Raw genomic sequence first — 25,680 nt, forward strand, 5'->3', positions numbered from 1 at the left:
TTGACTGACACTGGCACACTGGGTGCACTGAGCATGCCCAGCTTGCAATTATCCCTGTGAGCCACAGGTGTCTCCCTCAGTCTCGTCTTATAGCTAAAAAGCGCAAGCGAAACTAAAATAAAAGTATACAGACCCAACTTCGCGGGGTGGCGGGCGGGTTTCGTGAGGACTAACATCCTGCTGTCCCGTGAGAACACCTGTTACATCAGGTAAGCAACATTTGCTTTCTCACAGGACAAGCAGGATGGTAGTCCTCACAAATGGGTGAGTACCGAGCTGAGGATGCCCGGGAATGCACCAGATACACCGCAGATGCGCAAAGGCGTAACGACTGAGGTGGAAATGGGAACGGAGGGCATCCGCAACACCATAATGGGTTCGTGGAAGGATGTTGGGTAGTGAATTGAAAAAAGTAAGAGTAGGCGGACTGGCCAAACATGGAGCATGCCGGCTAGTCAAATGTAAGCAATAATAGGCTGCAAAGGTATGGAGAGGACTCCAGGCTGCAACCTGATAAAAAAGTACAAGCAGCAGTAACCAAAGGGAAGCTGTTAAGGCTAAGACGGACACAACAGTATGTGGATACCCACAGTGTTGTAGTGAAATGTCTGCTTGTTGGTAGGAAAGGAAATATAGACCACTTAATCAGAAGGATTAGGTCTGTGTGGCCACTGGAAGTAGCAGCTTGACCCTTGCATGAAGGAAAGAGTCAAGTGGAATTCACATGGAATGCAGTGCAATGTAGATAGAATGTAAGCGCAGCATTACTGTCCAGGAATGTGGAAAACCCACTCTCTCCCTAGGGCGAGAGAGAGAGGTTAGGAAAAATTAATAGAGTATTTCCTGAGGAAAGGAGATACAACATCTACCTGAAAAGGATAGAAAGTTGAATGCGTAGAACTACTCAGTGGCAGAGGAACGGAGTCAGGTGAGTATGGAAAGAGTGCATAACTCACGGACCCTGCTGGCAGGAATGACATTAAGAGGGAAAGAAGTTCCCTTGCCAAACTGTGGAAGAGAGGAATGGAAAGGCTCAAACGTAGAATGTATGAGACTTATAAGGAGAATATATATGTTCATTCCGTGATTAGAGAAATAGAGGCGGCTTGATCAGTGGATAATCCATGGTAAGCCGACTCAGAGAGGATTACCGAAAACGGGAACTCAACTCCCAAAACGATACACCTCCTAAGAGAAAGGTGTATCTATGTGGAGGATGTCTGGAGAACAGAATCCGAGGGAGTAAGAAAAAATGGTGGAAAAGTAAAGCAAAATTGCTTACCTTGTAATAGGTGTTATCCCAGGACAGCAGGATGTAGTCCTCACATATGGGTGACGTCATCCACGGAGCCCTTAAGCGGGAAAAACTTCTGGCAAGTTTCTAGAAGCTTTTAACTGGCTGCCTGAGGCTACTGAGCATGCCCGGCATGCCATGATATTCCCTGCCACAGGGGTCTCACTCCAGTCTTGTATGTAGCAATAAGCATAAGCAAAATTAAAATAATAAAGTCTGAGGCCCAACTCCGCGGGGTGGCGGGTGGGTTCCGTGAGGACTACATCCTGCTGTCCTGGGATAACACCTATTACAAGGTAAGCAATTTTGCTTTATCCCAGGACAAGCAGGATGCTAGTCCTCACATATGGGTGATTAGCAAGCTAGAGGCTGAGTCATTGTCCGTGCAGGTAGCAGTGATGCTTTGTTGAGGAAATGATGCAGCCGAAGTTCACAGCAGGTTGGTTGTAGAAGGAGTTGGGATTAAACTGGAAACAAGTTCTTTAAGACAGATTGTCCATAGGCTGAATCCTGTCGTCCTTCCTTGTCTAAACAGTAGTGAGCTGCAAAGGTGTGGAGAGAAGTCCATGTTGCTGCTTTACAAATGTCAATGATTGGTACTGAACGAAAATGCGCTACTGAAGTTGACATTGCTCTTACTGAATGTGCCTTTACTCGCCCTTGGAGAGGAAGGCCTGCTTTTGTATAGCAAAATTGTATGCAGTCTGCTAACCAATTGGATAGAGTATGCTTTCCCACTGCTTTACCTGGCTTATTTGGGTCATAAGAGACGAAAAGCTGATTGGATTTTCTGAGGGACGTAGTGCGATTCAAGTAATAGGACAATGCACGTTTACAGTCCAAAGTGTGTAAAGCTCTTTCGCCTTGATGAGAGTGAGGCTTTGGAAAGAATGTGGGTAGAACTATAGTTTGATTTAAGTGGAATTCCGTAACTACCTTGGGAAGGAATTTTGGATGTGTTCGGAGAACCACTCTGTCATGGAGAAACTTTGTATAAGGTTCATATGTGACAAGTGCTTGTAATTCACTAACCCTCCTAGCTGATGTAATGGCTATGAGGAAAATAGTTTTCCATGTGAGAAATTTAAGTTCACAGGTATCTATGGGTTCGAAGGGAGAACGCATTAATCCTGTTAAGACCAGATTCAGGTCCCATTGCGCAGCTGGGGGCCGAATTGGTGGTTTAAGTTGAGTTAGACCTCTCATGAATCTACTGACGAGAGGTTGTGTTGAAATTGGTGCATCTCCTATCTTGTTATGATAAGCTGAGATTGCACTTAAATGTACTCTGATTGACGATGTCTGAAGACCAGAGTCTGAAAGATAGTACAGATAATCTAGTAGAGTAGCTGTGGGGCAAGTGAAAGGATCTGTATTGTTTTGCTTGCACCAGGAAGTAAATCGTTTCCACTTGAAAGAATAATTCCTTCTTGTGGAAGGTTTGCGGGAAGCTATAAGCACCTGAGAAACATTAGTTGAGAGGTTAAGTGATTGTAAGATCAAGCTTTCAACATCCATGCTGTCAAGGATAGGGATTGAAGGTTGGGATGGCGCAACCGGCCCTGATCCTGAGTGATGAGAGTGGGAGCTACTCCCAGGCGTATTGGATCCTTGATTGACAGGTCTAGCAGTGTGGGAAACCATACTTGTCGAGGCCAATATGGGGCTATGAGAATCATGGACCCCTTGTCCTGTTGTAGCTTCACCAGCGTCTTGGTGATAAGCGGTATTGGAGGATATGCATACAGTAGGCCTGAGTTCCAAGGGCGAGCAAAGGCGTCCTTGGCTGGTTGGTGCTTCTGGTTGTGTCGAGAACAGAAGCTGTCCACCTTGTGGTTCAGATGCGATGCAAAGAGGTCTATTGTTGGTTGTCCCCAACGTTGGAATATGTTGGTCGCAACAGAGGGATTTAGAGACCATTCGTGTGGTTGGAACTGGCGACTGAGTCGGTCTGCTAGTACATTGTGAATCCCTGCTAGATAAGTGGCCTGTAGGAACATTGAGTGGTTCAAGGCCCAGTCCCAAATTTGTGCCGCTTCCTGACAAAGGAGATACGAGCCCGTACCTCCCTGTTTGTTGATGTACCACATGGCTACAGTATTGTCTGTTTGGATTAGCACAGTCTTGTGTGAAAGGCAGTCCTTGAACGCATGCAGCGCATAACGTATAGCTCGAAGTTCCAGAAAATTGATTTGGTAAGTGGCCTCGAGTTTTGTCCAAGTCCCTTGCGTTTGGAAGGAGTTCACATGAGCTCCCCATCCCAAGGTGGATGCATCTGTAGTTAATGTTATCTGAGGGATCGGTTTTTGGAAGGGCAGGCCCTTGCGCAAATTGTCCTTGAGTGTCCACCATCGTAGCGATGAGCGCAGCTGGTGGGTTACTTGGATGCGAGAGTGAAGTGGTTGAATGGCTTGGATCCATTGTGATCGAAGAGTCCATTGGGTTAGTCGCATGGCAAGTCTTGCCATAGGAGTGATGTGAACCGTTGACGCCATGTGGCCTAGTAAGATTAGAAACTGATGAGCTGTTGCTTGCGGTTGTATGGACATGGAGTACGCCAACCGGGACAGTGTTTGAGCACGATCTTCTGGAAGAAAAGCTTGTGCAAGGTTTGTGTCTAGTTCTGCTCCTATGTACTGTAGCAGATGAGACGGCTGAAGGTGGGATTTTTGATAGTTTATTAGAAAACCCAACCTGTGAAGCAACTGTATTGTGTAACGGAGAGACGTTAGTGCTCCTTGATGCGACTGGCTTTTTATTAGCCAATCGTCTAGGTAAGGGAAGACATGAACACCTTGTTTGTGTAAATGTCCTGCTATTACTGCTAGACATTTTGTGAATACTCTGGGAGCTGAGGCAAGGCCGAATGGTAGGACTCTGTATTGAAAATGCTGGTGTCCCACCTTGAATCTTAGGTACTTGCGATGAGGTGGGAATATAGGTATATGAGTATAAGCATCTTGAAGATCCAGAGAACAAAGCCAATCCCCCCTTTGTATGAGAGGAAGCATGGTGCCTAATGATACCATCCTGAATTTTTCTTTCCTTAGAAATTTGTTGAGATTTCTGAGATCTAGAATGGGACGAAGTCCTCCTGTTTTCTTTGGAATGAGGAAATATCGGGAATAGAATCCTCTTCCCTTCTGGGAGTGTGGCACGTGTTCCACAGCCTTTGCTTTCAGAAGAGTAGATAATTCCATTTGTAATTGAGGAATGTGTTCGAGATAGGAGTTTTGTGGAGGAAACTCCTGCGGGGAAGTTGTGAAGTCCAGATGGTAACCTTGTTGGACTATGGATAAGACCCATTGATCTGTGGTGATGTTTTCCCATTCGTTGTAAAATTGGGAAATCCTTCCCCCTACTGGTAACTGTGGAAAGGGGTTTGGTTGGCTCCGTTCTCTGGTACTGCTTTCAAAAGCCAGAGGTGGAAGCAGTTTGGGGCGGAGGCTGAGGTCCTGCCGCTCTCTGCTGTCTTTGTTGAGGCCGTTGTTGAGGCCTTGTAGAGCGTGGTCTAGAAGCCTGAGGGTAATATCTCCTCGGCCTGTAGAAAGGTCGTCTTGTATCCCTACGCGGAGGCTTGCGGGCAGGATGAGTTGCAGGATCATGGGACAAAGTGGAGAGCTGCTTTAAAGTTTCAGAGTGCTCTCTAAGCTGTGCCACGGCATCTCGTACCTTTGTTCCAAACAAGTTGTCACCTTGGCAAGGCAAGTCTACCAGCTTATCCTGGATTTCTGGACGCAAGTCCGAAGCCTCCAACCAGGCCCATCTACGGGCACTGATACCAGATGCTGCCGTTCTGGAGGAAGTCTCAAAGGCATCATACGCCGCTCGCACCTCATGTTTGCCCGCATCCAGTCCCTTCTGCACAATCTGTTGTGCTGCCTCTTGGTGTTGTTGGGGGAGAGATGGGAGAAATTCCTCTATCTGCTTCCACAGATTTCTTTGATGCTGCGTCATATATAGTTGGTACGCAGCAATTTTGCCATTTAGCATCGCTCCCTGGTAAATTTTCCGCCCCATCAGGTCCAGGAATCTGTTATCTTTCCCTGGAGGGATAGAGGCGTGCGTCCTAGATCTGCGTGACTTTTTCTGCGCAGATTCTACAACTAATGAGTTGTGTGGCAGTTGTGGTTTCTCGAACCCTGGGGCTGCTTGGACTAAATATGTAGAGTCCACTCTACGATTTACTCCAGGTGTTGTACACGGGTGCTCCCAAATCCTTTGCTGAAGTTGCAGCAGCACTTCATGCACTGGGATAGCCAAGTTATGCTTTGGGGGATCTACAAACTGTAGTATCTCCAGTGTCTGCTGCCTTTCATCCTTCTCTGCTTGAAGTTGAAAGGGGATGGATTCTGACATTTCCTGCACGAAGGAAGCAAAGGATAAATCCTCAGGAGGGGATTGCTTCTTGGCCTGAGGCGGAGTACCTTCAGATAAAAAATCCTCCGAAGAGTGCTCTGACTGTGTATCAGACCATGAATCTGTTGGGACCTGGTGTGAACGATGGTCTAGCTTTGCAGATGGTGCCATCCCAGATGGTCCTTGTAGAGGATCTTGAGTGTCCGGCTCACCCTCACTGGTATCACTCTGTCCCTCAGGCTGTGCAGGCAAGGAAGCTAATAGATCCTGGTATCTTTTTGTTAGCAGTGCATGCAGTCTTCTGTCAGAAGAAACTTCTGTAGCCTGCAGGGATGTATGTTTAGATTTCCCTGATGCCTTTTTCCCTTGTCCTGGAGTTCTGGACGGGGCTAGGGTGTACCGAGGTGCTACCTGTGCAGCAGTAGGCAGTGCTGTAGTCAGGAAGGAGAACATAGAAATGGGAATCAAGGAGGAGATAGGCCTAGGGGCCATTGCGGACACCGATTCCATCGATGGATCTGACAGCTGTATCGATGATGAAGCTGCAGAGATCATCGGAGTAGCAGGTATCGCTGAAGAGCAGCTGGCCGCATCCATCGGCACAGAAAGTGCTGTTAGCGGAGATGCTGCAGTCGTCCTCGGCATCGAGATCGACGATGGCACCGGCAGTGGCATCGATATCGAGGAGGGCATCGACTCGATAGTCGGCATCGATTGAGTCATCGGCATCGGCCCGATGGCCGGCATCGACTGAGAAGTCGGCATCGACCCGGAGGTCGGCATCGGCGATGTCGCCGGCATGTTTTCCTTGAGGGCATCGGTGACAATTTTCTTAATTAACGCCGTTAAATCTGTCACAGAAGTCGATGGAATCGATTCCTCCGTCGGTGCTGCGGAGGTCGATGACAATTTCCGCTGCTTAGATACCGGTTCCTCCGGCGGTGGTAACGGAGGGATGGAATGATGTCTGCGGTGTTTGTGCTTTGTACGAACCTCAGACACGGATTTTGACGATGCCACTGACGGTGTTGGCGATGAAGCGTCTCCTGAACCCTCTGGAATTCTCGTCTTGAGAAGTATCTTCTTCGATAAACCTACCGGTGAAGATTTTGTCGATGACGAGGGCGACGGCGATGGCCGGATTTGAAAAATCTGGGCCATTTTTTCCTGGCGAAGTTTCCTACCCTTCACCGTCATTTCTTGACACTGGGCACAGGAGGCGATGTCATGGTCTCCTCCCAGGCAGCGGACGCAGTCGACGTGCGGGTCCGTGATTGACATAGTCCGGTTGCAGGCCGGACATTTTTTGAATCCGGAAGTTTTTTCCGTCGACATCCGTCGATGATTCCGTATTCCTTTTTCACAAAAAATTATGTGATGTTTGTCACCAGCCGGTGACAAACCGAGTAAGACCCGAAAGGGGTAAAAATTTGTAATTTAAAGTTTGTCGTTGTGAGGTAACTCACAGGGCTCCTGGAAGCCGCGATGCGGATAGCAGCGCGGAAAAAAGAAGACTGGAGTGAGACCCCTGTGGCAGGGAATATCATGGCATGCCGGGCATGCTCAGTAGCCTCAGGCAGCCAGTTAAAAGCTTCTAGAAACTTGCCAGAAGTTTTTCCCGCTTAAGGGCTCCGTGGATGACGTCACCCATATGTGAGGACTAGCATCCTGCTTGTCCTGGGATAAAAGGGGTAATACCTCTTTTTTTTTTTTTTTTTTTTTTTTTTTTTAGCGTCAGGAGGTAAAGCCTGCCATATTAAACGGCAAGATTTATGTTTAGAAGGTTTTGTGATGCTACCAGAACCTAAGAACATCAGTAAGTCTATGATTTGGGACTGACTGGTGAGAGAATAAAAGGTTACTGATATGATGGATTGAGAAGTATGGGAAAGCATACTGATCTCAGTCAGGGAGTGGGGAAAAGAATACTGAACCCCATCCCAGTTCAACATTAGAAGAATGCTGGCTACGAGAGGCAGCAGAAGAGATATATTGAAGAGGCCTTTGATGGAAGAAAAGGCATCTAAGGGAACGCATAGGAAACATGTGCAGGGAGCAGAACCTGTGCATCGTATGGAATGATGCAGACGCCGAGGAAAGTTTAGTTAAACTCAGCGTTAAAAGATTTGCCCTGTACACATGTAATTGAGACCATTCGAGAGGATAGAACCTACGTGGAGAAGGTCTGATAGAGCGTTCATTAAATCTCTTAGATATGTGGCCCAAGGTCGCATGAAGTGAACAAGGGCCAAGGGTAGAGCTGCGCAGCTGTCTAGCAGAGCAGCTAAGAGGTAATGCGTGCTTATGAGTTGGAAAGCACATTGTCCCTATGCTGTCTGTCTGTATGCACAAAGAATTGTTGCAAAAGCAGTATTGGAAGGCATAAGGGCATAACTCATGGGTGCAACGTCCAGGAAGTTTATGAGAAACTATGCTGGAGTGCAATAGATGCATAATGGGTTGACAGCTTTCAGGAGAAACTTTATAACCCTAAGGAATTGCGAGCATGAGTCGAAGGAGACTAGGTCCTAGTTCGAACTGGGATAAGAATCAGGGACGAAAGCAATGAAACCACTTAGGTCCATTGAGTATAGAATGTCACTGAATATAACCCATAGCAGTTTTGAATTATGAGAAAAATGCATAGTGGGAAGAAACCCCATAGCCCAACCATGAAAAGTTGAAAGGCTGAGGTTATGGAAAATATGCGCAGGGACATATAACAATGTATCAGAATGTCTGTGCGCATGCTGGACAAGAGGGTCTTAAGACTGTGGTGTCCAGAAGTGTTACAGAAGGGATTTATGGCAGTGACAGTAATCCCAGTTAGTAAATGTATAGTGAGTCCTGAAAAAAGTGAGAGCTCCTTGCATGTACTGAAAGTGGTTAGCAGTAGTCTATGCAAGGAAAGTGAATGATGTTACACTCCGCAGAGAAAACAGCATTCACCAACAGTGATGCAAGAGACAGTTCACTTACCGAAGCTGGTGCCAGCGGCAGAGCTTGGGGTTGTAATGTTGACTCACCATAAAGCACATAGAAACATTAAAATAATGTACTTACTGCAGTATGGAGTGATGGTAACCAAAGATACCATTGTACCTGTGACGTCTAAAGAAAGTTGGATTTTCTTAGGTCCAGGATGTGCGGAGAGTAACTATTTTCTGTTAAAAGAAAGAATAGTGCAATTAAAACTCCCCAACCCCCCTCCCTTCTCCCCTCTGCACTTCGTAGCGCCTGGGGGAGTGTACCGGGACTTTGGTACAAGGTGGGGTGGCCGCTCTGATATCTGACCAGATGGGAGACCAGGAGGTGTCCCAATGGAGGATATCATGTAGGCTCCTGCAGGTGTGTGAGCGGTAAGTGGTACCCGCATTTCTGTATGCTGTACAAGGAGACACTGAGACCTGTGGCCAGGCCTCAAGGTGGACTTTTACATGGGGCAATGGTTGCTGAATCTCATGTTTAGCAGATCAGCCAATGCAGCTGGACCTTGGTTGGGAGGGAACCAAGAGTCAGAGCATTGGTCGGCACAGGGACTTGTTACTGACAAGAGAAGAAGCCCTGCTGCAATCCCAAGAAGATAGAGGGGTTCTCCTGATATTGTGGCTAACATAGCGATATGTGACACTAATACAGTTCTAAAAGGCACATGACCCAGAACTTTTCGAACCACGGTCCGAATGGGAGAACACAACTCTATGGGAATGCCGCCGAAGCGGGTACTTACCATCCGACGTGGATCGCCGCAAGACGAGCCGGTGAAGATTGTTGACTCCGACGGTCTCCGGAGTCCTCGAGGGTAAGGCCGGGGACGTAAACGTCCATCTCGCTCTGAAACCCGGTATGGTGGCACAGGTACAGAGGAGACAGGCCAGGCGTGAGTGGCGTTTAGACTGCTAAGTGTAACAGATGGCCATAGTCCCACACCACTTGACGGTGGGGCACGCCAGGAACAGAGGAGCCCTAACGGAACTCATGTTCCCTTCCCTCGTCACAGCGGCTCAATGTGTCGTGACCCCAATGCAGAAGCCGTCGGGCCTGGATCCGGAAGTTCTGGATCACCAAGGACTGCCAAAACTGTAGGAACAGTGCTGATGGCAGTGGTGATGTCGCTCTGCCCGAGCGTTGTCCAGCCTGGAGAAGGATGGCACCGATGTGCTGGATGGCGTCAGCGGCGGACGATCACGATGTCGGCGATGATGGGTGCCACGATGCTCGGCCCGGTCTTTCCCCAGCGCCGAGATGGAAGCCCTCGTCGTCCTGGAAGGCGATCGATGACGAACTGTCAGCACGCCTGCTCTGCTCCTGACACAATGGAGTGTCTTAAGCTAATACGGGGCTTAAAAAAGAACCCAAAGCGTGGAGCAATGTGAGGAGGCGAGGGTATTATGTGGCGGTGCTATGTCGGTATTGACGATATTGAAGGCAACCTAAGGGGCTTCGAGGATATCATCAAAATGGGTATGAAAAATCGTCGATGACTGGCCAGGAGAATGATGACAGTGACGGGCACTGACAGCACTGGCATAGGTATCTTTGAAACGATGTGGAATCGAATAATCGAAAAACATTGCCGTTATTGAAAAAGATACCGGCATCGACTGAGTCGAAGTCGAATCAATAGGGCGTCAAGGACACCGAAGGAAAACTGAGGTGTCGAGGGCATCGATGCATGGAGGCGGGCATTTATGCCGTTTGTGGCATGGCCACGGGCATCAACTATAGGGCCACAGACGTTGACGGTATCGATTTGGACAGACTCAGATTTCCAAGTGTACATGGCATCGGTGCCCCAGACACGTGTGTCGGTGGCATCGATATGGACACGTATGGAATCGATGGCATGGATCTCCCAGTCGATGAATTCCATCCCGGCATAAACGCCAGTCCTGGAATCGGCATGGGCATCGATGCCAGCCATAAGGCTGGCATTGGCATCAACGCCCATCCACGGAATCGAGCCGGCATGGATACCCACCGATGGGAGCAGCCTGGCATCGACTGCCCTCGATGGATGCATTCTAACATAGATGCCCATGGATGAAACACCTGGGCATCGGTGTCCATCGATGCAAAAGGACCTGGCACCGATGCCACCGACGGACAAGCCATCCGGCACCGATGTCCATCGATGGACGAGCCATCCGGCACTGATGTCCACCGATGGGGACCATCCGGCATCGATGCCCACCGACGAAATCGATGTGGCACCGATGCCCACCGACGGAAAAGGGCCGGACATCGGTGGGGAGGATGGGGCATCGATGGCATCCCCAAAAAGGGGGTGGCATCGATGAAGTGACCCTGGGATCGTTAAAAAGTGTCTCGGGCAACGGTGGCGGCGACCCGAGTATGCATGGCAGTGACTAACAGCGTGTGCGTCAATGGCATGCATCCGGGTAGGGACGGCACCGAGGAAGCCCAAGGGAAAAAAACAGTGCGTAGGAGGAAAAAAGCCTGGTAGCACTGAAAAGCAAAAAACATGGATAAAGGCATCAGGGCACCGTGGGGGGAGGGGCGCTGATGACATATAAAAGCCCAGGGCGGTTTAGGAGGGTACCTGTGTAGTGATAGGTATCGACTGCGTGAGGGTACCAGGGAACGAAGGACTTGAAGCTACAGAGGTCCTAAAGTTAAGGAAAAAATCCCTACCCCACTAGCATAAGCAAGCAGAGTGTCACAGAGACACTCGCAAGCTGTTTAAAGTTAACTGAAAAATGGGGGAAGGGAAGGCTTCAGTCAGTTAACAGCCTTAAGATAGTGACAGGAACCGACCGAAAAATAAGAATTAGTACTCACCGAGCGTCGTAAAAACGTACGCGGAGGGAGACCTGTGCAGGGAAAAGTGTTTTTTGAAGTGAAAAGTTAAGTGTTTCCATGAGGTAATTAGTTAAAAAATCCTCACAGAGCTCCAACCGCTATGCTTACTGCAGAGCGGAAAAAAGAAAACTGAGGGAGACACCTGTGGCTCACAGGGATAATTGCAGGCTGGGCATGCTCAGTGCACCCAGTGTGCCAGTGTCAGTCAAAGCTTGTTGAAACTTTGACAGAAAAGTTTTCCGTACAGGGCTCCATCCTCGATGTCACCCATTTGTGAGGACTACCATCCTGCTTGTCCTGTGAGAAAAAATGTTTCAGACCCAACTCCACAGGGTGGCAGGTGGGTTTCGTGAGGACTACATCCTGCTGTCCTAGGAGAACACCTGTTACAGGTAAAACTCTTTCTCCCAAAACAAGCAGGATAGTAGTCCTCACATGGGTGATTAGCAAGTTACAGGCGGACTCATTTAAATTGGACCAACAGCATACAACTTGTGCAACAGGCACAACTGGCGACTGTTGGGGAAAAATGAGGCAGCCTGAAAATCACAGCAGACGGATGTGGAAGAGTTGGGATTATACTGGCAATAAGTTCAAGATGGATTGGCCAAAGGCAGAGTCTTGATGTCCATTGTCCAGGCAGTAATGTGCTGCAAATGTGTGAAGAGAACTCCATGTTGCAGCTTTACAAATAACAGCAATTGGTACTGAACAATAATGTACTACTGAGTGTGCCTTCACTCGTCTCTGGAGGGGAAGGCCTGCTTTTTCATAGCAGAATTCGAAACAGTCTGCTAGCCAGTTGAAGAGAGAGTTTGTTTGCCCACTGCAACTCCAGGTTTGTTTTTAATCGAAAGAAACAAAAAAAAAACAAACCAAAAAAAACACAGTTGGGTGGATTTCCTATGGACTGCAGTGCGGTCTAGGTAAATTGGAAGTGCAAGTTTACAGTCCAAGGTGTGTAAAACTCTTGCCCTGGTGAGATAGTGGAGGCTAAGCCCACCTCTTTCATTCACCAATCAGATTCAATTTTCGGCTGAACGTTTTGGTTTGGCCTTCGTTATCGGCCCGCCGCAGGAAGTTTTGTTTTCCCGCAGTTTGGGGCGACTATTTTGTCTGCCCCCCCCCCCCCAAACCTGGGGGGCTGGAAGGGTTAAAAACCCCAAACCCCACCCTCCAAAAAGAAAGCTATTCCTTACCTGCTAATTTTCGTTCCTGTAGTACCACGGATCAGTCCAAACAGTGGGTTATGTCCCCTGTCCAGCAGATTGAGTCAGAGCAAAAACTGAAAGGGCACCCTCTATATCCCTTCAGTATGAAGTATAGCAAAGCAGAGAGAAACCCCCCATTTGGATGGATCAGAGTCAGGATCAACAATTGTCAACTTGTATGGAAACACAAAAGTAATGAACATGTGAGAACATTAACAATAACTTGCAGAAAGAACCATTAGTCTTTTACAATATACACTGAACAAGCGGAAACTGAGCATTCGAGCAGGAAGACCTTCAACCCCCAGAATAAGTATGGAGGGCATATGGACTGATCCGTGGTACTACAGGAACGAAAATTAGCAGGTAAGGAATAATTTTTTTTTCCCTGTACGTGTGCAGATCAGTCCAGACCGTGGGATGTTGCAAAGCTTCCCTACATAGGGTGGGCCCCTGAGACCTGCTCGAATGACCTGTGCCTGGAGATTCAGCCAGTAGTGACGTGTGAAAGTATGCAGAGACTTCCAAATCGCTGTGCGACATATCTTGTAGAGAGACCACTCTACTCTCTGCCCAGGAGGCTGCCTGGGCCTGAAGTGAATGAGCTCTGATACTGTCCAACGGAGGATGACCCGCTCCAATGTACACCAACGAGATGGAATCTTTTAGCCAACGTGCAATGGTGGTCTTAGACGCTTTACGGCCCTCGATGGGTCCGCCCCATAACAAACAGTTGATCTGAATGGTGAAAATCATTCATGACCTCCAACCGACGCAGTTCTCTGGGCTCGTCGTCCGCAAAGGAGGGCAGCTCCACTGACTGATTCAGGTGGAAGTCAGACACCACCTTCAGTAAAAAAGGCAGTGGTCAAGGAAACCAGAGTCTGTGAAACAAAGATATGGCTTGGATCTCCGGGATCCTCTGCGCCGAGCAAATAGAGACCAGAAAAACAAACAAACAAACAGACTTGAGTGAGATCCTTGATAGAAGCCTTTCAGGAGGTTCAAAGGGGGATCCCTGAGACTCCGAAGGACCAGATTTAAATTCCAGGAAGGAGACACTGCATGGACTGGAGGCTTGACATGCTTCACACCCTTCAGGAAACACATTATGTTGTGATGGGAGGAAAAAGATGCCCCATCCAGGTGAGGTACCAGGGCCCCGAGCGCAGACACCTGGACCCGCAGAGAACTGTAGGCTAGACTTTTCTCCAGGCCCTGCTGCAAGAAAGTAAGTACCTGTTGAACTGTTGTGGGAGAATATGAAGCGAGGAACACCAGGCCTCTAATACCTTTCCAGACCCGGACATATGAGAGACGTGGAGGTTTTCCGAGCCTAAAGCAAGGTGGAAATAACATCCTCAGGATAAGCCTCTCTTCCTCAGCCTGTGCCTTTCAAAAGTCAGGCCACAAGACAGAAGCGATTTGTCTGGTCGAAAAATACGGGACCTTGATGCAGGAGGTTCGGAAGATGTCAGAGACGAAGAGGTCCATCCATCGCCAGATTGACCAGGTCTGCAAACCATGGATGTCTAGGCCACTCTGGGGCTATCAAGATCACCAGCCCTGGATGATACTCTATCCTCCGAAGCACTCTGCCCACTAGGGGCCACGGAGGGAACACAGAATTTCCCTTGGCCACGGAAGGGCCAGAACGTCCACTCCTTCCGGCCCGTGCTCTCTCCTGCGACTGAAGAATCGCGGGGCCTTCGCATTCTTCCGAGTGGCCATTAGGTTCAGGTGTGAGAGACTCCACTTGGTAATGAGATTCACGGCATCTGTGGAGAGTTCCCACTCAGATTGATGAGTTGACGGCTCAAGAAATCTGCTTGGACACTGTCCACCCCAGCTATGTGGGAAGCTGCCAGACGAGAGAGGTGGAGCTCCGCCCATTCCAACCTGTCCACCTCCAGCGAGACTTGACAGCTTACGTACTTCACCGTGGTTGCGTTGTCGGAAAGCACTTGCATGGCTCTGCCCTGGATCAAGGGGAGGAAGTGCTTCAGAGCAAAGCGGACCGCTCTGGTCTCCAGGCGATTGATCGGCCATGTCGCCTGCAACACAGTCCATTTCCCCTGTGTCAAGTGCCTGCCGCACACAGCTCCCCAACCGGAGCGACTGGCATCCGAGGTGACAACGGTCCACTGGAGGATCTCCAGATCCATCCTGCGGAACAGGTGGTCCGGATGGAGCCACCAGGAGAGGCTGTTCAAGGCAGCCTCCGTGAGCTGCAGAGGTGCCTGAAAATCCTGGGACACCGGCTTCCAACGGGAGAGTAACGCCCCCTGCAACGACCGCATATGAGCAAATGCCCACGGTACCAGATAGATAGTTTAAGCCATAGAGCCAAGCTGTCAGGAGCGGGAGGTCCCAAAAACGTATCTGTAGAAGAAGGGACCGTACTCATTCCTAGTGAAGAAACACCTTGCCGACTTTGGTGTCAAAACGCGCCCCCAGGAAGTAGAGTGCCTGAGAGGGGATCAGATTGCTCTTGGCAAAATTGACTACCCAGCCAAGGGAGTGAAGAAGCTGCAGGACCCTGCCCACCACCTAGCAGCACTGGGCTTTGCACGTATGAGCCAATCATCCAAGAAGGGGTGCACAAGGATCCCCTCTCTCCGCAGTGCCGCTGCCACCATGACCATTTTGGTGAAGGTTTGGGGGGGGGGGGGGGGGGGGGGGGGGGGACGCCAATCCGAATGGCAGGACTTCAAACTGGTAATGCTGACAGAGGATCTTGAAGCGGAGAAACTGTTGATGCTCCTTCCGAATGGGGAATATGAAGATAGGCCTCTGTCAAATCCAGTGAGGTGAGGAATTCCCCTAGGTGTACTGCCGCAATCACCGAGCGCAAGGTTTCCATCTGGAAGCATGGGATCTTGAGATCCAAGATAGGGCGGAAGGAGCCTTCCTTCTTGGGTACTATGAAGTAGACTAAATAATGGCTGTACCCTTGCTCAGACACCGGAACTGGAATAGCAGCTCCCAGGTCAATGAGGTGGTCGAGTGTCTGGCGCCCGATCTCCTGTTTCTTTTGAAGACTGCAGGGTGAGAAATCTGTCCCTTTGGGGGGGGGGGGGGTGTCCAACAAAATCTAATGTGTAACCGTTTTAGAATATCCAGGACCCATTGGTCCGACGTAGTCTTGACCCACTCTGAGGAATAGCAACAGCTGTCGTCCTATTCTGGAAATCGACGAGTGGACTTCATTGGGAAGGTTTAGAGGCAGACCCCTGGGAAAGGGCATCCCTAAACAGCCTTCTGCCTTGAAAGGAATGAGACCAAGACTGCGATCTGGAAGGAGGTGGTCTTTGGTTCCCTGGCCTGGACTGCTGGAATCTGCGCTGTCCCTGGCACAGAGACCTGGTGGAGGTGAACGGTCTGATATTAGAGGATGATCCTCTGGTAACTTATGCAGTTATTCAAATCCTTGGGAGAGAATAATCTGCTCCAGTTCATCTCCAAAGAATAGTTTACCTTTGAAAGGCAAGGACCCAAGCTGGGACTTGGAAGAATCTGCCGCCCAATTGCGTAGCCAGAGAAGACGTCTGGCCAACACTGCGGAAACCATGGATCTGGCCAGAACTTGGAGAAGATCACTCAGCGCATCCGCACCATAAGCGATCACCGCCTCCAGGCGTTCCGCTTGTTGTGCCTCCTCTGGAGGGAGTTCTTGAGTCCCGAGGAGCTGTTTAATCCATCTTAGGGCCACCCGCTGCATGAAGGAGCTGCAAGCCACAGCTCTGACGCCCAAAGCAGAAACCTCAAAAATCCTCTTCAAAAGAACCTCTAATTTCCTATCCTGTACATCGCGTAGGGTAGCGTCCCCGGTGACCGGGATGGTAGCCCTCTTTGTAACCGCAGACACGGACGCATCCACCCTTGGGAACTTGACGTCTAGTAGATCCTCTGGGAGTGGGTAAAGTTTGTTCATCGCTTTGCCAACCTTAAGAGAAGTGTCAGGAGTGTTCCACGCCTGGGAGAGTAATTCCAGTATCATGGGATGAGATGGGAAGGTTTTGGCCGGGGGGCAGAGACCCGCCATGACGGGATCTCCCTTCTTGTTTGCTGGCTGGGACCCGGGAGTGGGGTCAATCTTCAACTGACAGGACAAACTGGATCAGAGGGTCCAATTCCTCCCTCTGAAAGAGTTGCAGGACCAGAGGGTCATCTCCTTCAAGTTGTGAATAAAGACGTCGAATCATCCAGATCTGGGTCAAGGTCTGGGTCCAGGAGGACGGGAGTGGAGACCATCCTTACCCATAAGGACCCCTGAGAGGCTCCAGTCTCCCCGGGCCCTTGGGGATAGAAGCACCCAGGGAGGCTCCTGGGGCTGGGTCACTTGAAGGGTCCCCTAGCCTAGGGGCCTTTGGCAGAGGAGGGGCAAATGCTGGGTCCTGCCTGGCCAGGTAGGTATTGTCCAAAAGGATAAATTCTACAGAGAAAGGTGCAAGCTGGGACCCTGGGGGAAGGCATGGCTGGAGGAGGCACTGAAGGAGGGTCCCCCGAGGACAGCCCCGTATCGGGGAGGTGCGCTGGAGTTAGGACCGGGTGATCGGATTAGGTCTGCAGTGTCTTCTGCCTGAGCTGAAGCAGTTGACCCCGAAGACAAAATGGCCACCGTTCCCATGTTGCTTGGGAACAGGGCTGGCCTCCCTGAAGCCAGGCGTGCCTGGCTGCGAGCAGAAAAACGTGCGCCCGAAGACTAGGGCCCTTCCCTGCCGGGGAGGCACCTCGTGCAGAGCCCGGAGCAGGAGAGCCGCAATCAGGGCTCTCCATATACTCCACATCACGTGGTCGTGGCATGAGGGGAAGGCAGGTCAGTCAACCCAAAGCGCGCCAATCACCTCCGAATTTAATCGCCGTAAGCGAAAACTGCAGGCTCTGTCTAGGCACCCAGCACTGGCCCTATTTTAAATTTATTTATTTTTTTTTAAATTTTATATGACTGAAGAATGCCACGTCTCAGTCAGTGCTGCCCCGAGGGAAACGGCGTCTCAGGGCAGCGGGCCGTGTGAGCGGGGGAGAGGTTGGACCACCAACTTATACTCCTTGCAGAAAGAAGTAGAGAAGCCTGTGAATAAAGAAAAAAAAAAAAAATCACATCCAAAATTACCCCGATACCAGGAAAAGGGAATAGGAAGAACAGGCTACCAGCACTAACAGATCAAACTGCAAGCTGCTGGGGAAACTTAAGAGACTAATAACGGTCTCAAATTTTTTTTTTTTTATTTTTTTTTTTTTAAAAAGGTGATCCATCCAAAGAAAAAGAAAAAAAAAATGAAAATAAGAAAGCCAAATTTCTCAAACAGAAGGGAGAACTGTAGGTGAGACCCTCAATCTGCTGGAGTCAGAGAAAATACTGAAGGGATACAGAAGGCGCATCAGCTTAAGAGAGGGTACTCTTTCAGTTTTTGCTCTGATGCCATCTGCTGGACAGGGGACATAACCCACAGTCTGGACTGATCTGGGTACGTACAGGGAATGTAATTTATTGCAACCCCCTATCCTCCCGACCCCACCCCCCCAAAAAAAAAAAAAAACAAACAAAAAACCCAAACACTTGCCGAAACTCCCTGGTGGTCCAGCAGGGGTCCCAGGAGCACTCTCCCGCCCTCAGGCCATCGGCTGCCAGCAAGCAAAATGGAGCCGATGGCCCTTTGCATGGGACAGGCAATCAGCGCTCCTGGGACCCCCCCCCGGACCACCAGGGAGTTTTGGCAAGTTTTTTTTGGGGGGGGGGGGGGGTTTGCAATATATTACATTTGGAGGGTTGGGGGTTTTGTGTGGGTTTTGTTTTTTTTTTTACAACCCTCTGTCTGCTTATATTTCAAGCCCTACTCCAAAAATCCTGAAAATCAAGCTAGGGCTTATTTTAGGGTAGAGTTTATTATTGGAGAAACACGGTAGGAAGAGAACTTTCCATATAAGAAATTTAACATCACAGATGGCTATTTTATATGAAATGAACTGCTTCAGCTATTCCGAGAAAAGGGCAGAAATTGATGATAAATAAGTGGTGTTTACAAAAAGCAATTAGATTGCATGGCAGCATGCTGAATAAGAAAAAAATGTACAATACCTTCTCAACTTTCTTTTCCAATATGTCCTTCATTATCTTGCAGAGATTTTCAAACTTGGCTTTTTTCTCCTCTTGTTTTTTCTTCTCCTCTTCATCCTCAGGAAGCTCTAACCCTTCTTTAGTTACAGACACTAATGTTTTGCCTTCAAATTCTTTCAGCTGCTGCACACAATATTCATCAATGGGTTCAATCATATAGATTACCTCCAACCCATGTTTCCGAAGCTGTTCCACAAATGCAGAATGTGCTACCTGCTCTTTAGTTTCACCTAGGACACAGAAATTAGACACTAATCTTTTGCTGCTCAGGATTTTAAAAAGTTACACTAAGACACATGCCTTATGCATTTCAAAGTTAGACATTTAGGTTAAGAACAGTTCAAGCTTAAAGAGGAGCTATTGGAAGTTCTAAGAACCTGTTAATCTTAAAGAGCCTTATGCTTTTATGGGAGAATTGCAGCCTGCCCCTTTTTCCTGCAACCCTGCAAGTTACTCACCAATCCTGACAAAAGATGCGTGCCCCCCCCCCCCCCAAGGATCTTCCTCCATAAGTAGAGCTAGATAAGAAAATTGGTTCTTACCTGATTATTTTTGTTCCTGTAGTACCACGGATCATACCTCCCCTTCCAGCAGGTGGAGACAGAGAAAAGCTTGAAAGGCACCCATAGTTAAGCTGGTGAACCTCCTGCATCCCTTCAGTATATAGAGTATCAAAGCAGAATAAAACAATGAATCAAGCAAGAACTTTAACATATAAACATGTAACCGTGGCTTTTTTAGTATGCTGAAATATCAACCTGAATATGCGTGTGCAGACTTTAAAGATCTGTTGCCCACTCCTAATCTCTGGGCGGGCGTCTGGACTGATCCGTGGTACTACAGAACGAAAATCATCATGCAAGAACCAGTTCTCTTTTCCCTGTATGTACCTGGATCAGTCCAGACTATGGGATGTACCAAAGCTTCCCTAAACTAGGTGGGACCTTGCGAGTCCCGCGTGCAGTATGCCACTGCCAAAATCTCCAGGCGCCTGAACGTCCAAGCGATAGTGGCGAGCAAAGGTGTGGAGTGTCTTCCAAGTAGCAGCTCTCCAAATCTCCTGAGGCGATACCAACTGGCATTCAGCTCATGAAGCTGCTTGAGAGCTAATAGAATGGGCCTTCAGTCCCCCAGGAACAGGTCTTCCTTTACAAAATGTATGCAGACGAAATGGCTTCTCACAACCATCGTGCAATCGTCGTCTTAGACGCCTTGTGATCCTTCCTGGGACCATTCCATAGGACAAACAAATGATCTGAGAGTCTGAAAGAATTTGTGACTTCCAGGTAACACAACAAGGAATGCCAAACATCAAGCAGATGCAGATCTCGTGCGTGCTGTACATCAATTGACAAATTATAAAAAGGCCGGAAGCTCACCTGACTGACTTAAATGAAAAGAGGTGACCACTTTAGGCAAAAAGGATGGAAGCGTTCAAAGAGAAACCAGACAGAGATCCTCAAAAAAGGTTCCCTACAGGAAAGGGCCTGCAACTCACATATACGGCGAGCTGAGTGTATAGCCACCAAAGACAGTTTTCAAGGTGAGATCCTTCAATATTACCGCTTTAAGCGGTTCAAACAGTGGATCACACAAAACAGTCGAAGAACCAAAATTAAGACTACATGACTGACATACTGGAAGGACAGGGGGCTTCAAATGCATCACTCCTCTGAGAAAATGCACCACATCTGGATGACAGGCCACTGAGCTACCAGAGTGCCTAGGGCCACCACCTGTACCTGGGGGTTAAAGGACAAGCCCTTGGCTAATCCATTTTGCAAAAAGCTTAACATCTGAGCAATCGTACGTGTCTGGGAAGAATCGACACCACATCTCAAACTCTCCATACCCTAATGTATGAGAGAGAAGTAGACGTTTTCCTGGCTTGTAGCAATGTAGTGATGACCTCCTTAGAACAGCCTTTCTTCCTCAATCTCCTCCTTTCAAAAGCCAAGCCACTAGACAAGCGAGCTGCCTGGTCGAAATATATAGGCCCTTGATGGAGAAGTTGTGGAAGATGCCAGAGTTGTAGCAGGCCATCCACGGTCAGATTGACAAGATCCACAAACCATGGACGTCAGGATCCACTAGGATTACCCTCCCTGGGTGGACCTCTATCCTGCGAAGCACTTTGCCCACCAGAGGCCAAGGAGAAAACATGTACAGGAGAACTGAAGTTGGCCAGGGAAGAACTAGCTACTGTGACTGAAGAAGCAAAGGGCTTTGGCTTTGTTCTGCGTTGCTATCAAGTGCATGTGGGGAGTTCCCCCCCCCCCCATCTGCAAGAAACAAGTTCTATTGCTCTGTCCGAGAGTTCCCCACTCTCCGTGATCTATGCACCTTCGACTGAGGAAGTCCGCTTGTATCTTGTCCTTCCCGGCAACGTGAGATGCCGCTAGCATGGCTAGATTCCTCTCCACCCAAGCCATGAGCAGCTCCGCTTCATCAGCTACTGCTCGACTTCTGGTTCCTCCTTGATGGTTGAGATAGGCCACAGTCGCATTGTCTGAAAGGACGCGAGCCGCCTGATGGCGTAAGTGGGGGAAGAAAGTTCTACAAGGCCAAGCGAACTGCTGTGCTCTCCAGGCGATTGATAGACCATCTGGACTCCTCCAGGGACCAACTGCCCTGTACTGAAAGATGCTGGCAGACAGCTCCTCAGCTGGAGAGGCTGGCATCTGTGGTCACCACCGTCCAGTGCGGGACTTCCAGATCCACTCCTTGACACAGGTTGAGCGGGAAAAGCCACCACATTGGAAATTCTCCGACTGGGATCCCACCGGGAAAGTAATGCTCGTAACAGTCTCATATGAGCAAATGCCCAAGGAACCACCTCCATCGTGGATGCCATTGAACTGAGAACTTTAAGGTAGTCCCAGGCCTTGGGCAGTGGAAGAACCAACAAGCGACAAACTTGTCCCTTCGATCCGTTGGAAGGAAAAACAAAAAAAAAAACTTTGAAGAAGTGTCGAACTTGGCTCCTAGAAATTACAACGTCCGAGAGGGAACCGGGTTGCTCTTGACCTGATTGATTACCCATCCGAGGGACTGCAACAGAGTGCAGAATTGGTAATGATTTCCCAGGACCATAAAGCGAAGGAACTTCTGATGAGCCTCACGAATGGGAATGGGCAAGTATGCCTCCATCAGATCCAGAGAGGCCAGGAATTCTCCCTTGCACACTGCCACAATCTCTGAACGCAGAGACTCCATGTGAAAACGTGGCACCTTGAGAGCCATGTGTATCTTTTTGAGGTCCAAAATTGGCCAGAAGGACCCCTTTTTCTTTGGAACTACAAAGTAAATGGAGTACCTTCCCGTCCTCCAGTGTTCTGGAGGGACCGGCTTTACCACTCCTAGAGCCAAAAGATGTCTGACGAATAATCTGCAATTTGACCTGTGGACTGCATGGAGATATTAAGATTGAGAAACAAAGCAAATTCCAAAAGCATAACCTTGTTCTATTATGCTTAGCACCCACTGATCGGAAGGAATTCTGGCCCATGCCTTAAAAAAAAAAAAAAAAAAATTCGGGACAGGCAACCCCCTACCTGAGGGATAGGCCCGCCCCATCTCATTGTGTAGTCTTTGAGGTGAAAGGATGAAGAACCACCCTCTCAGGCATTTCTGCGTCCCCGAAAGGACGAGAACCAGGTTTGGTTCCTGGCCACTGGTTGGTGCTGTATAGCTGCTTGTTGCCTGTTCTGCTGAAACCTCCGCTGTCCCCAAAAAAGAGAGCAGGATGATGGGAACCCTCTGGAGGGTCTCTAGTCTGTCCTCTGGTAACTCAGGGACTTTAACTGCTCCAAATCCTCTCTTAACAAAAAGCCACCTTTAAATGGACTAGCACCAAGCTGAGCCTTGGATGAAACATCCGCTGACCAGTTGTGAAAGCCACAAAAGCAGTCTTGCGGACACCAACTAACATAAGAACATAAGAAAATGCCATACTGGGTCAGACCAAGGGTCCATCAAGCCCAGCATCCTGTTTCCAGCAGTGGCCAATCCAGGCCATAAGAACCTGGCAAGTACCTAAAAACTAAGTCTATTCCATGTTACCATTGCTAATGGCAGTGGCTATTCTCTAAGTGAACTTAATAGCAGATAATGGACTTCTCCTCCAAGAACTTATCCAATCCTTTTTTAAACACAGCTATACTAACTGCACTAACCACATCCTCTGGCAACAAATTCCAGAGTTTAATTGTGCGTGGAGTAAAAAAGAACTTTCTCCGATTAGTTTTAAATGTACCCCATGCTAACTTCATGGAGTGCCCCCTAGTCTTTCTACTATCCGAAAGAGTAAATAACAGATTCACATGTACCCATTTTAGACCTCTCATGATTTTAAACACCTCTATCATATCCCCCCTCAGCTGTCTCTTCTCCAAGCTGAAAAGTCCTAACCTCTTTAGTCTTTCCTCATAGGGGAGCTGTTCCATTCCCCTTATTTTAGTAGCCCTTCTCTGTACCTTCTCCATCGCAATTATATCTTTGAGATGCGGCGACCAGAATTTTACACAGTATTCAAGGTGGGGGTCTCACCATGGAGCGATACAGAGGCATTATGACATTTTCAGTTTTATTCACCATTCCCTTTCTAATAATTCCCAACATTGTTTGCTTTTTTGACTGCCGCAGCACACTGAACCGACGATTTCAATGTGTTATCCACTATGACACCTAGATCTTTCTTGGGTTGTAGCACCTAATGTGGAACCCAACATTGTGTAATTATAGCATGGGTTATTTTTCCCTATATGCATCACCTTGCACTTATCCACATTAAATTTCATCTGCCATTTGGATGCCCAATTTTCCAGTCTCACATGGTCTTCCTGCAATTTATCACAATCTGCTTGTGATTTAACTACTGTGAACAATTGTGTCATCTGCAAATTTGATTCTCTCACTCGTATCTCTTTCCAGATCATTTATAAATATATTGAAAAGTAAGGATCCCAATACAGATCCCTGAGGCACTCCACTGTCCACTCCCTTCCACTGAGAAAATTGTCCATTTAATCCTACTCTGTTTCCTGTCTTTTAGCCAGTTTGCAATCCATGAAATGACATCGCCACCTATCCCATGACTTTTTACTTTTCCTAGAAGCCTTTCATAAGGAACTTTGTCAAATGCTTTCTGAAAATCCAAGTACACTACATCTACCGGTTCACCTTTATCCACGTGTTTATTAACTCCTTCAAAAAAGTGAAGATTTGTGAGGCAAGACTTGCCCTGGGTAAAGCCATGCTGACTTTGTTCCATTAAACCATATCTTTCTATATGTTCTGTGATTTTGATGTTTAGAACACTTTCCACTATTTTTCCTGGCAGTGAAGTCAGGCTAACCGGTCTGTAGTTTCCCGGATCGCCCCTGGAGCCCTTTTTAAATATTGGGGTTACATTTGCTATCCTCCAGTCTTCAGGTACAATGGATGATTTTAATGATAGGTTACAAATTTTTACTAACAGGTCTGAAATTTCATTTTTTAGTTCCTTCAGAACTCTGGGGTGTATACCATCGGGTCCAGGTGATTTACTACTCTTCAGTTTGTCAATCAGGCCTACCACATCTTCTAGGTTCACCGGATTTGATTCAGTCCATCTGATTCATTACCCATGAAAACCTTCTCCATTACGGGTACCTCCCCAACATCCTCTTCAGTAAACACCGAAGCAAAGAAATCATTTAACCTTTCCGCGATGGCCTTATCTTCTCTAAGTGCCCCTTTAACCCCTCGATCATCTAACGGTCCAACTGACTCCCTCACAGCCTTTCTGCTTTGGATATATTTAAAGAGGTTTTTACTTGAGTGTTTGCCTCTACAGCCAACTTCTTTTCAAATTCTCTTAGCCTGTCTCAATGTCTTACATTAACTTGCCAACGTTTATGCTTTATCCTATTTTCTTCTGTTGGATCCTTCTTCCAGTTTTTGAATGAAGATCTTTTGGCTAAAATAGCTTCTTTCACCTCCCTTTTTAACCATGCCGGTAAGAGTTTTGCCTTCTTTCCACCTTTCTTAATGTGTGGAATACATCTAGACTGTGCTTCTAGGATAGTGTTTAACAATGACCACGCCTCTTGGACATTTTTTTTTATTTACTTTTGTAGCTGCTCCTTTCAGTTGTTTTCTAACAATTTTTCTCATTTTATCAAAGTTTCCCTTTTGAAAGTTTAGCACGAGAGCCTTGGATTTGCACACTGTTCCTCTTCCAGTCATTAAATCAAATTTGATCATATGATCACTATTGCCAAGCGGCCCCACCACCATTACCTCTCTCACCAAGTCCTGTGCTCCACTGAGAATTAGATCTAAAATTGCTCCCTCTCTCATCTGTTCCTGAACCAATTGCTCCATAAAGCTATCATTTATTCCATCCAGGAACGTTATCTCTCTAGCGTGTCCCGATGATACATTTACCCAGTCAATATTGGGGTAATTGAAGTCTACAAACAGACTGGGAGTCAGTAGATAACCACAAAAGTAATCTAATGCAAAAAGTGTGGAAATCAAATCATTATAAACATTAGCCTAAGAAGGTGTCAGCAAGCCTGACGTTATATGTCTTTATGACAGACACTAACCGGTCTACTCAATCATTCACCTTCATCATTTTTTAATGCTTTAATATTCCAAAACTTATTTTTATGAAGTTTTTTCTTTTAATTAAAAATGTCCTCCATGGAATTCAAGTGCAGACTCTTATCAAACAACTGATTCAGATTGCCCTACACGGGCCGGTGTTTCGCTTATTCAGCTTCGTCAGGAGCACATCAAAAAGATGTTTAAGCAAGAGTCAGTTACCTAAAATAACCATATAATAATTATTTATATATATATATCAGAAAAGAGGAATAGTACTT

General features: G+C 47.8%; 1 protein-coding gene across 1 annotated transcript in view; it reads right to left on the minus strand.

Moving 5' to 3' along the window:
• HSP90AA1 (heat shock protein 90 alpha family class A member 1) overlaps nucleotides 1-25,680 on the minus strand; it is a 105,230-nt gene that overhangs the window by 13,627 nt on the left and 65,923 nt on the right. The window contains 1 exon segment of the mRNA XM_029597964.1: nucleotides 18,770-19,038. Coding sequence (XP_029453824.1) covers nucleotides 18,770-19,038 — 269 coding nt within the window.

This window comes from Rhinatrema bivittatum, chromosome 4 (genome assembly GCF_901001135.1).
Source record: "Rhinatrema bivittatum chromosome 4, aRhiBiv1.1, whole genome shotgun sequence".
Classification (NCBI taxonomy): domain Eukaryota; kingdom Metazoa; phylum Chordata; class Amphibia; order Gymnophiona; family Rhinatrematidae; genus Rhinatrema; species Rhinatrema bivittatum.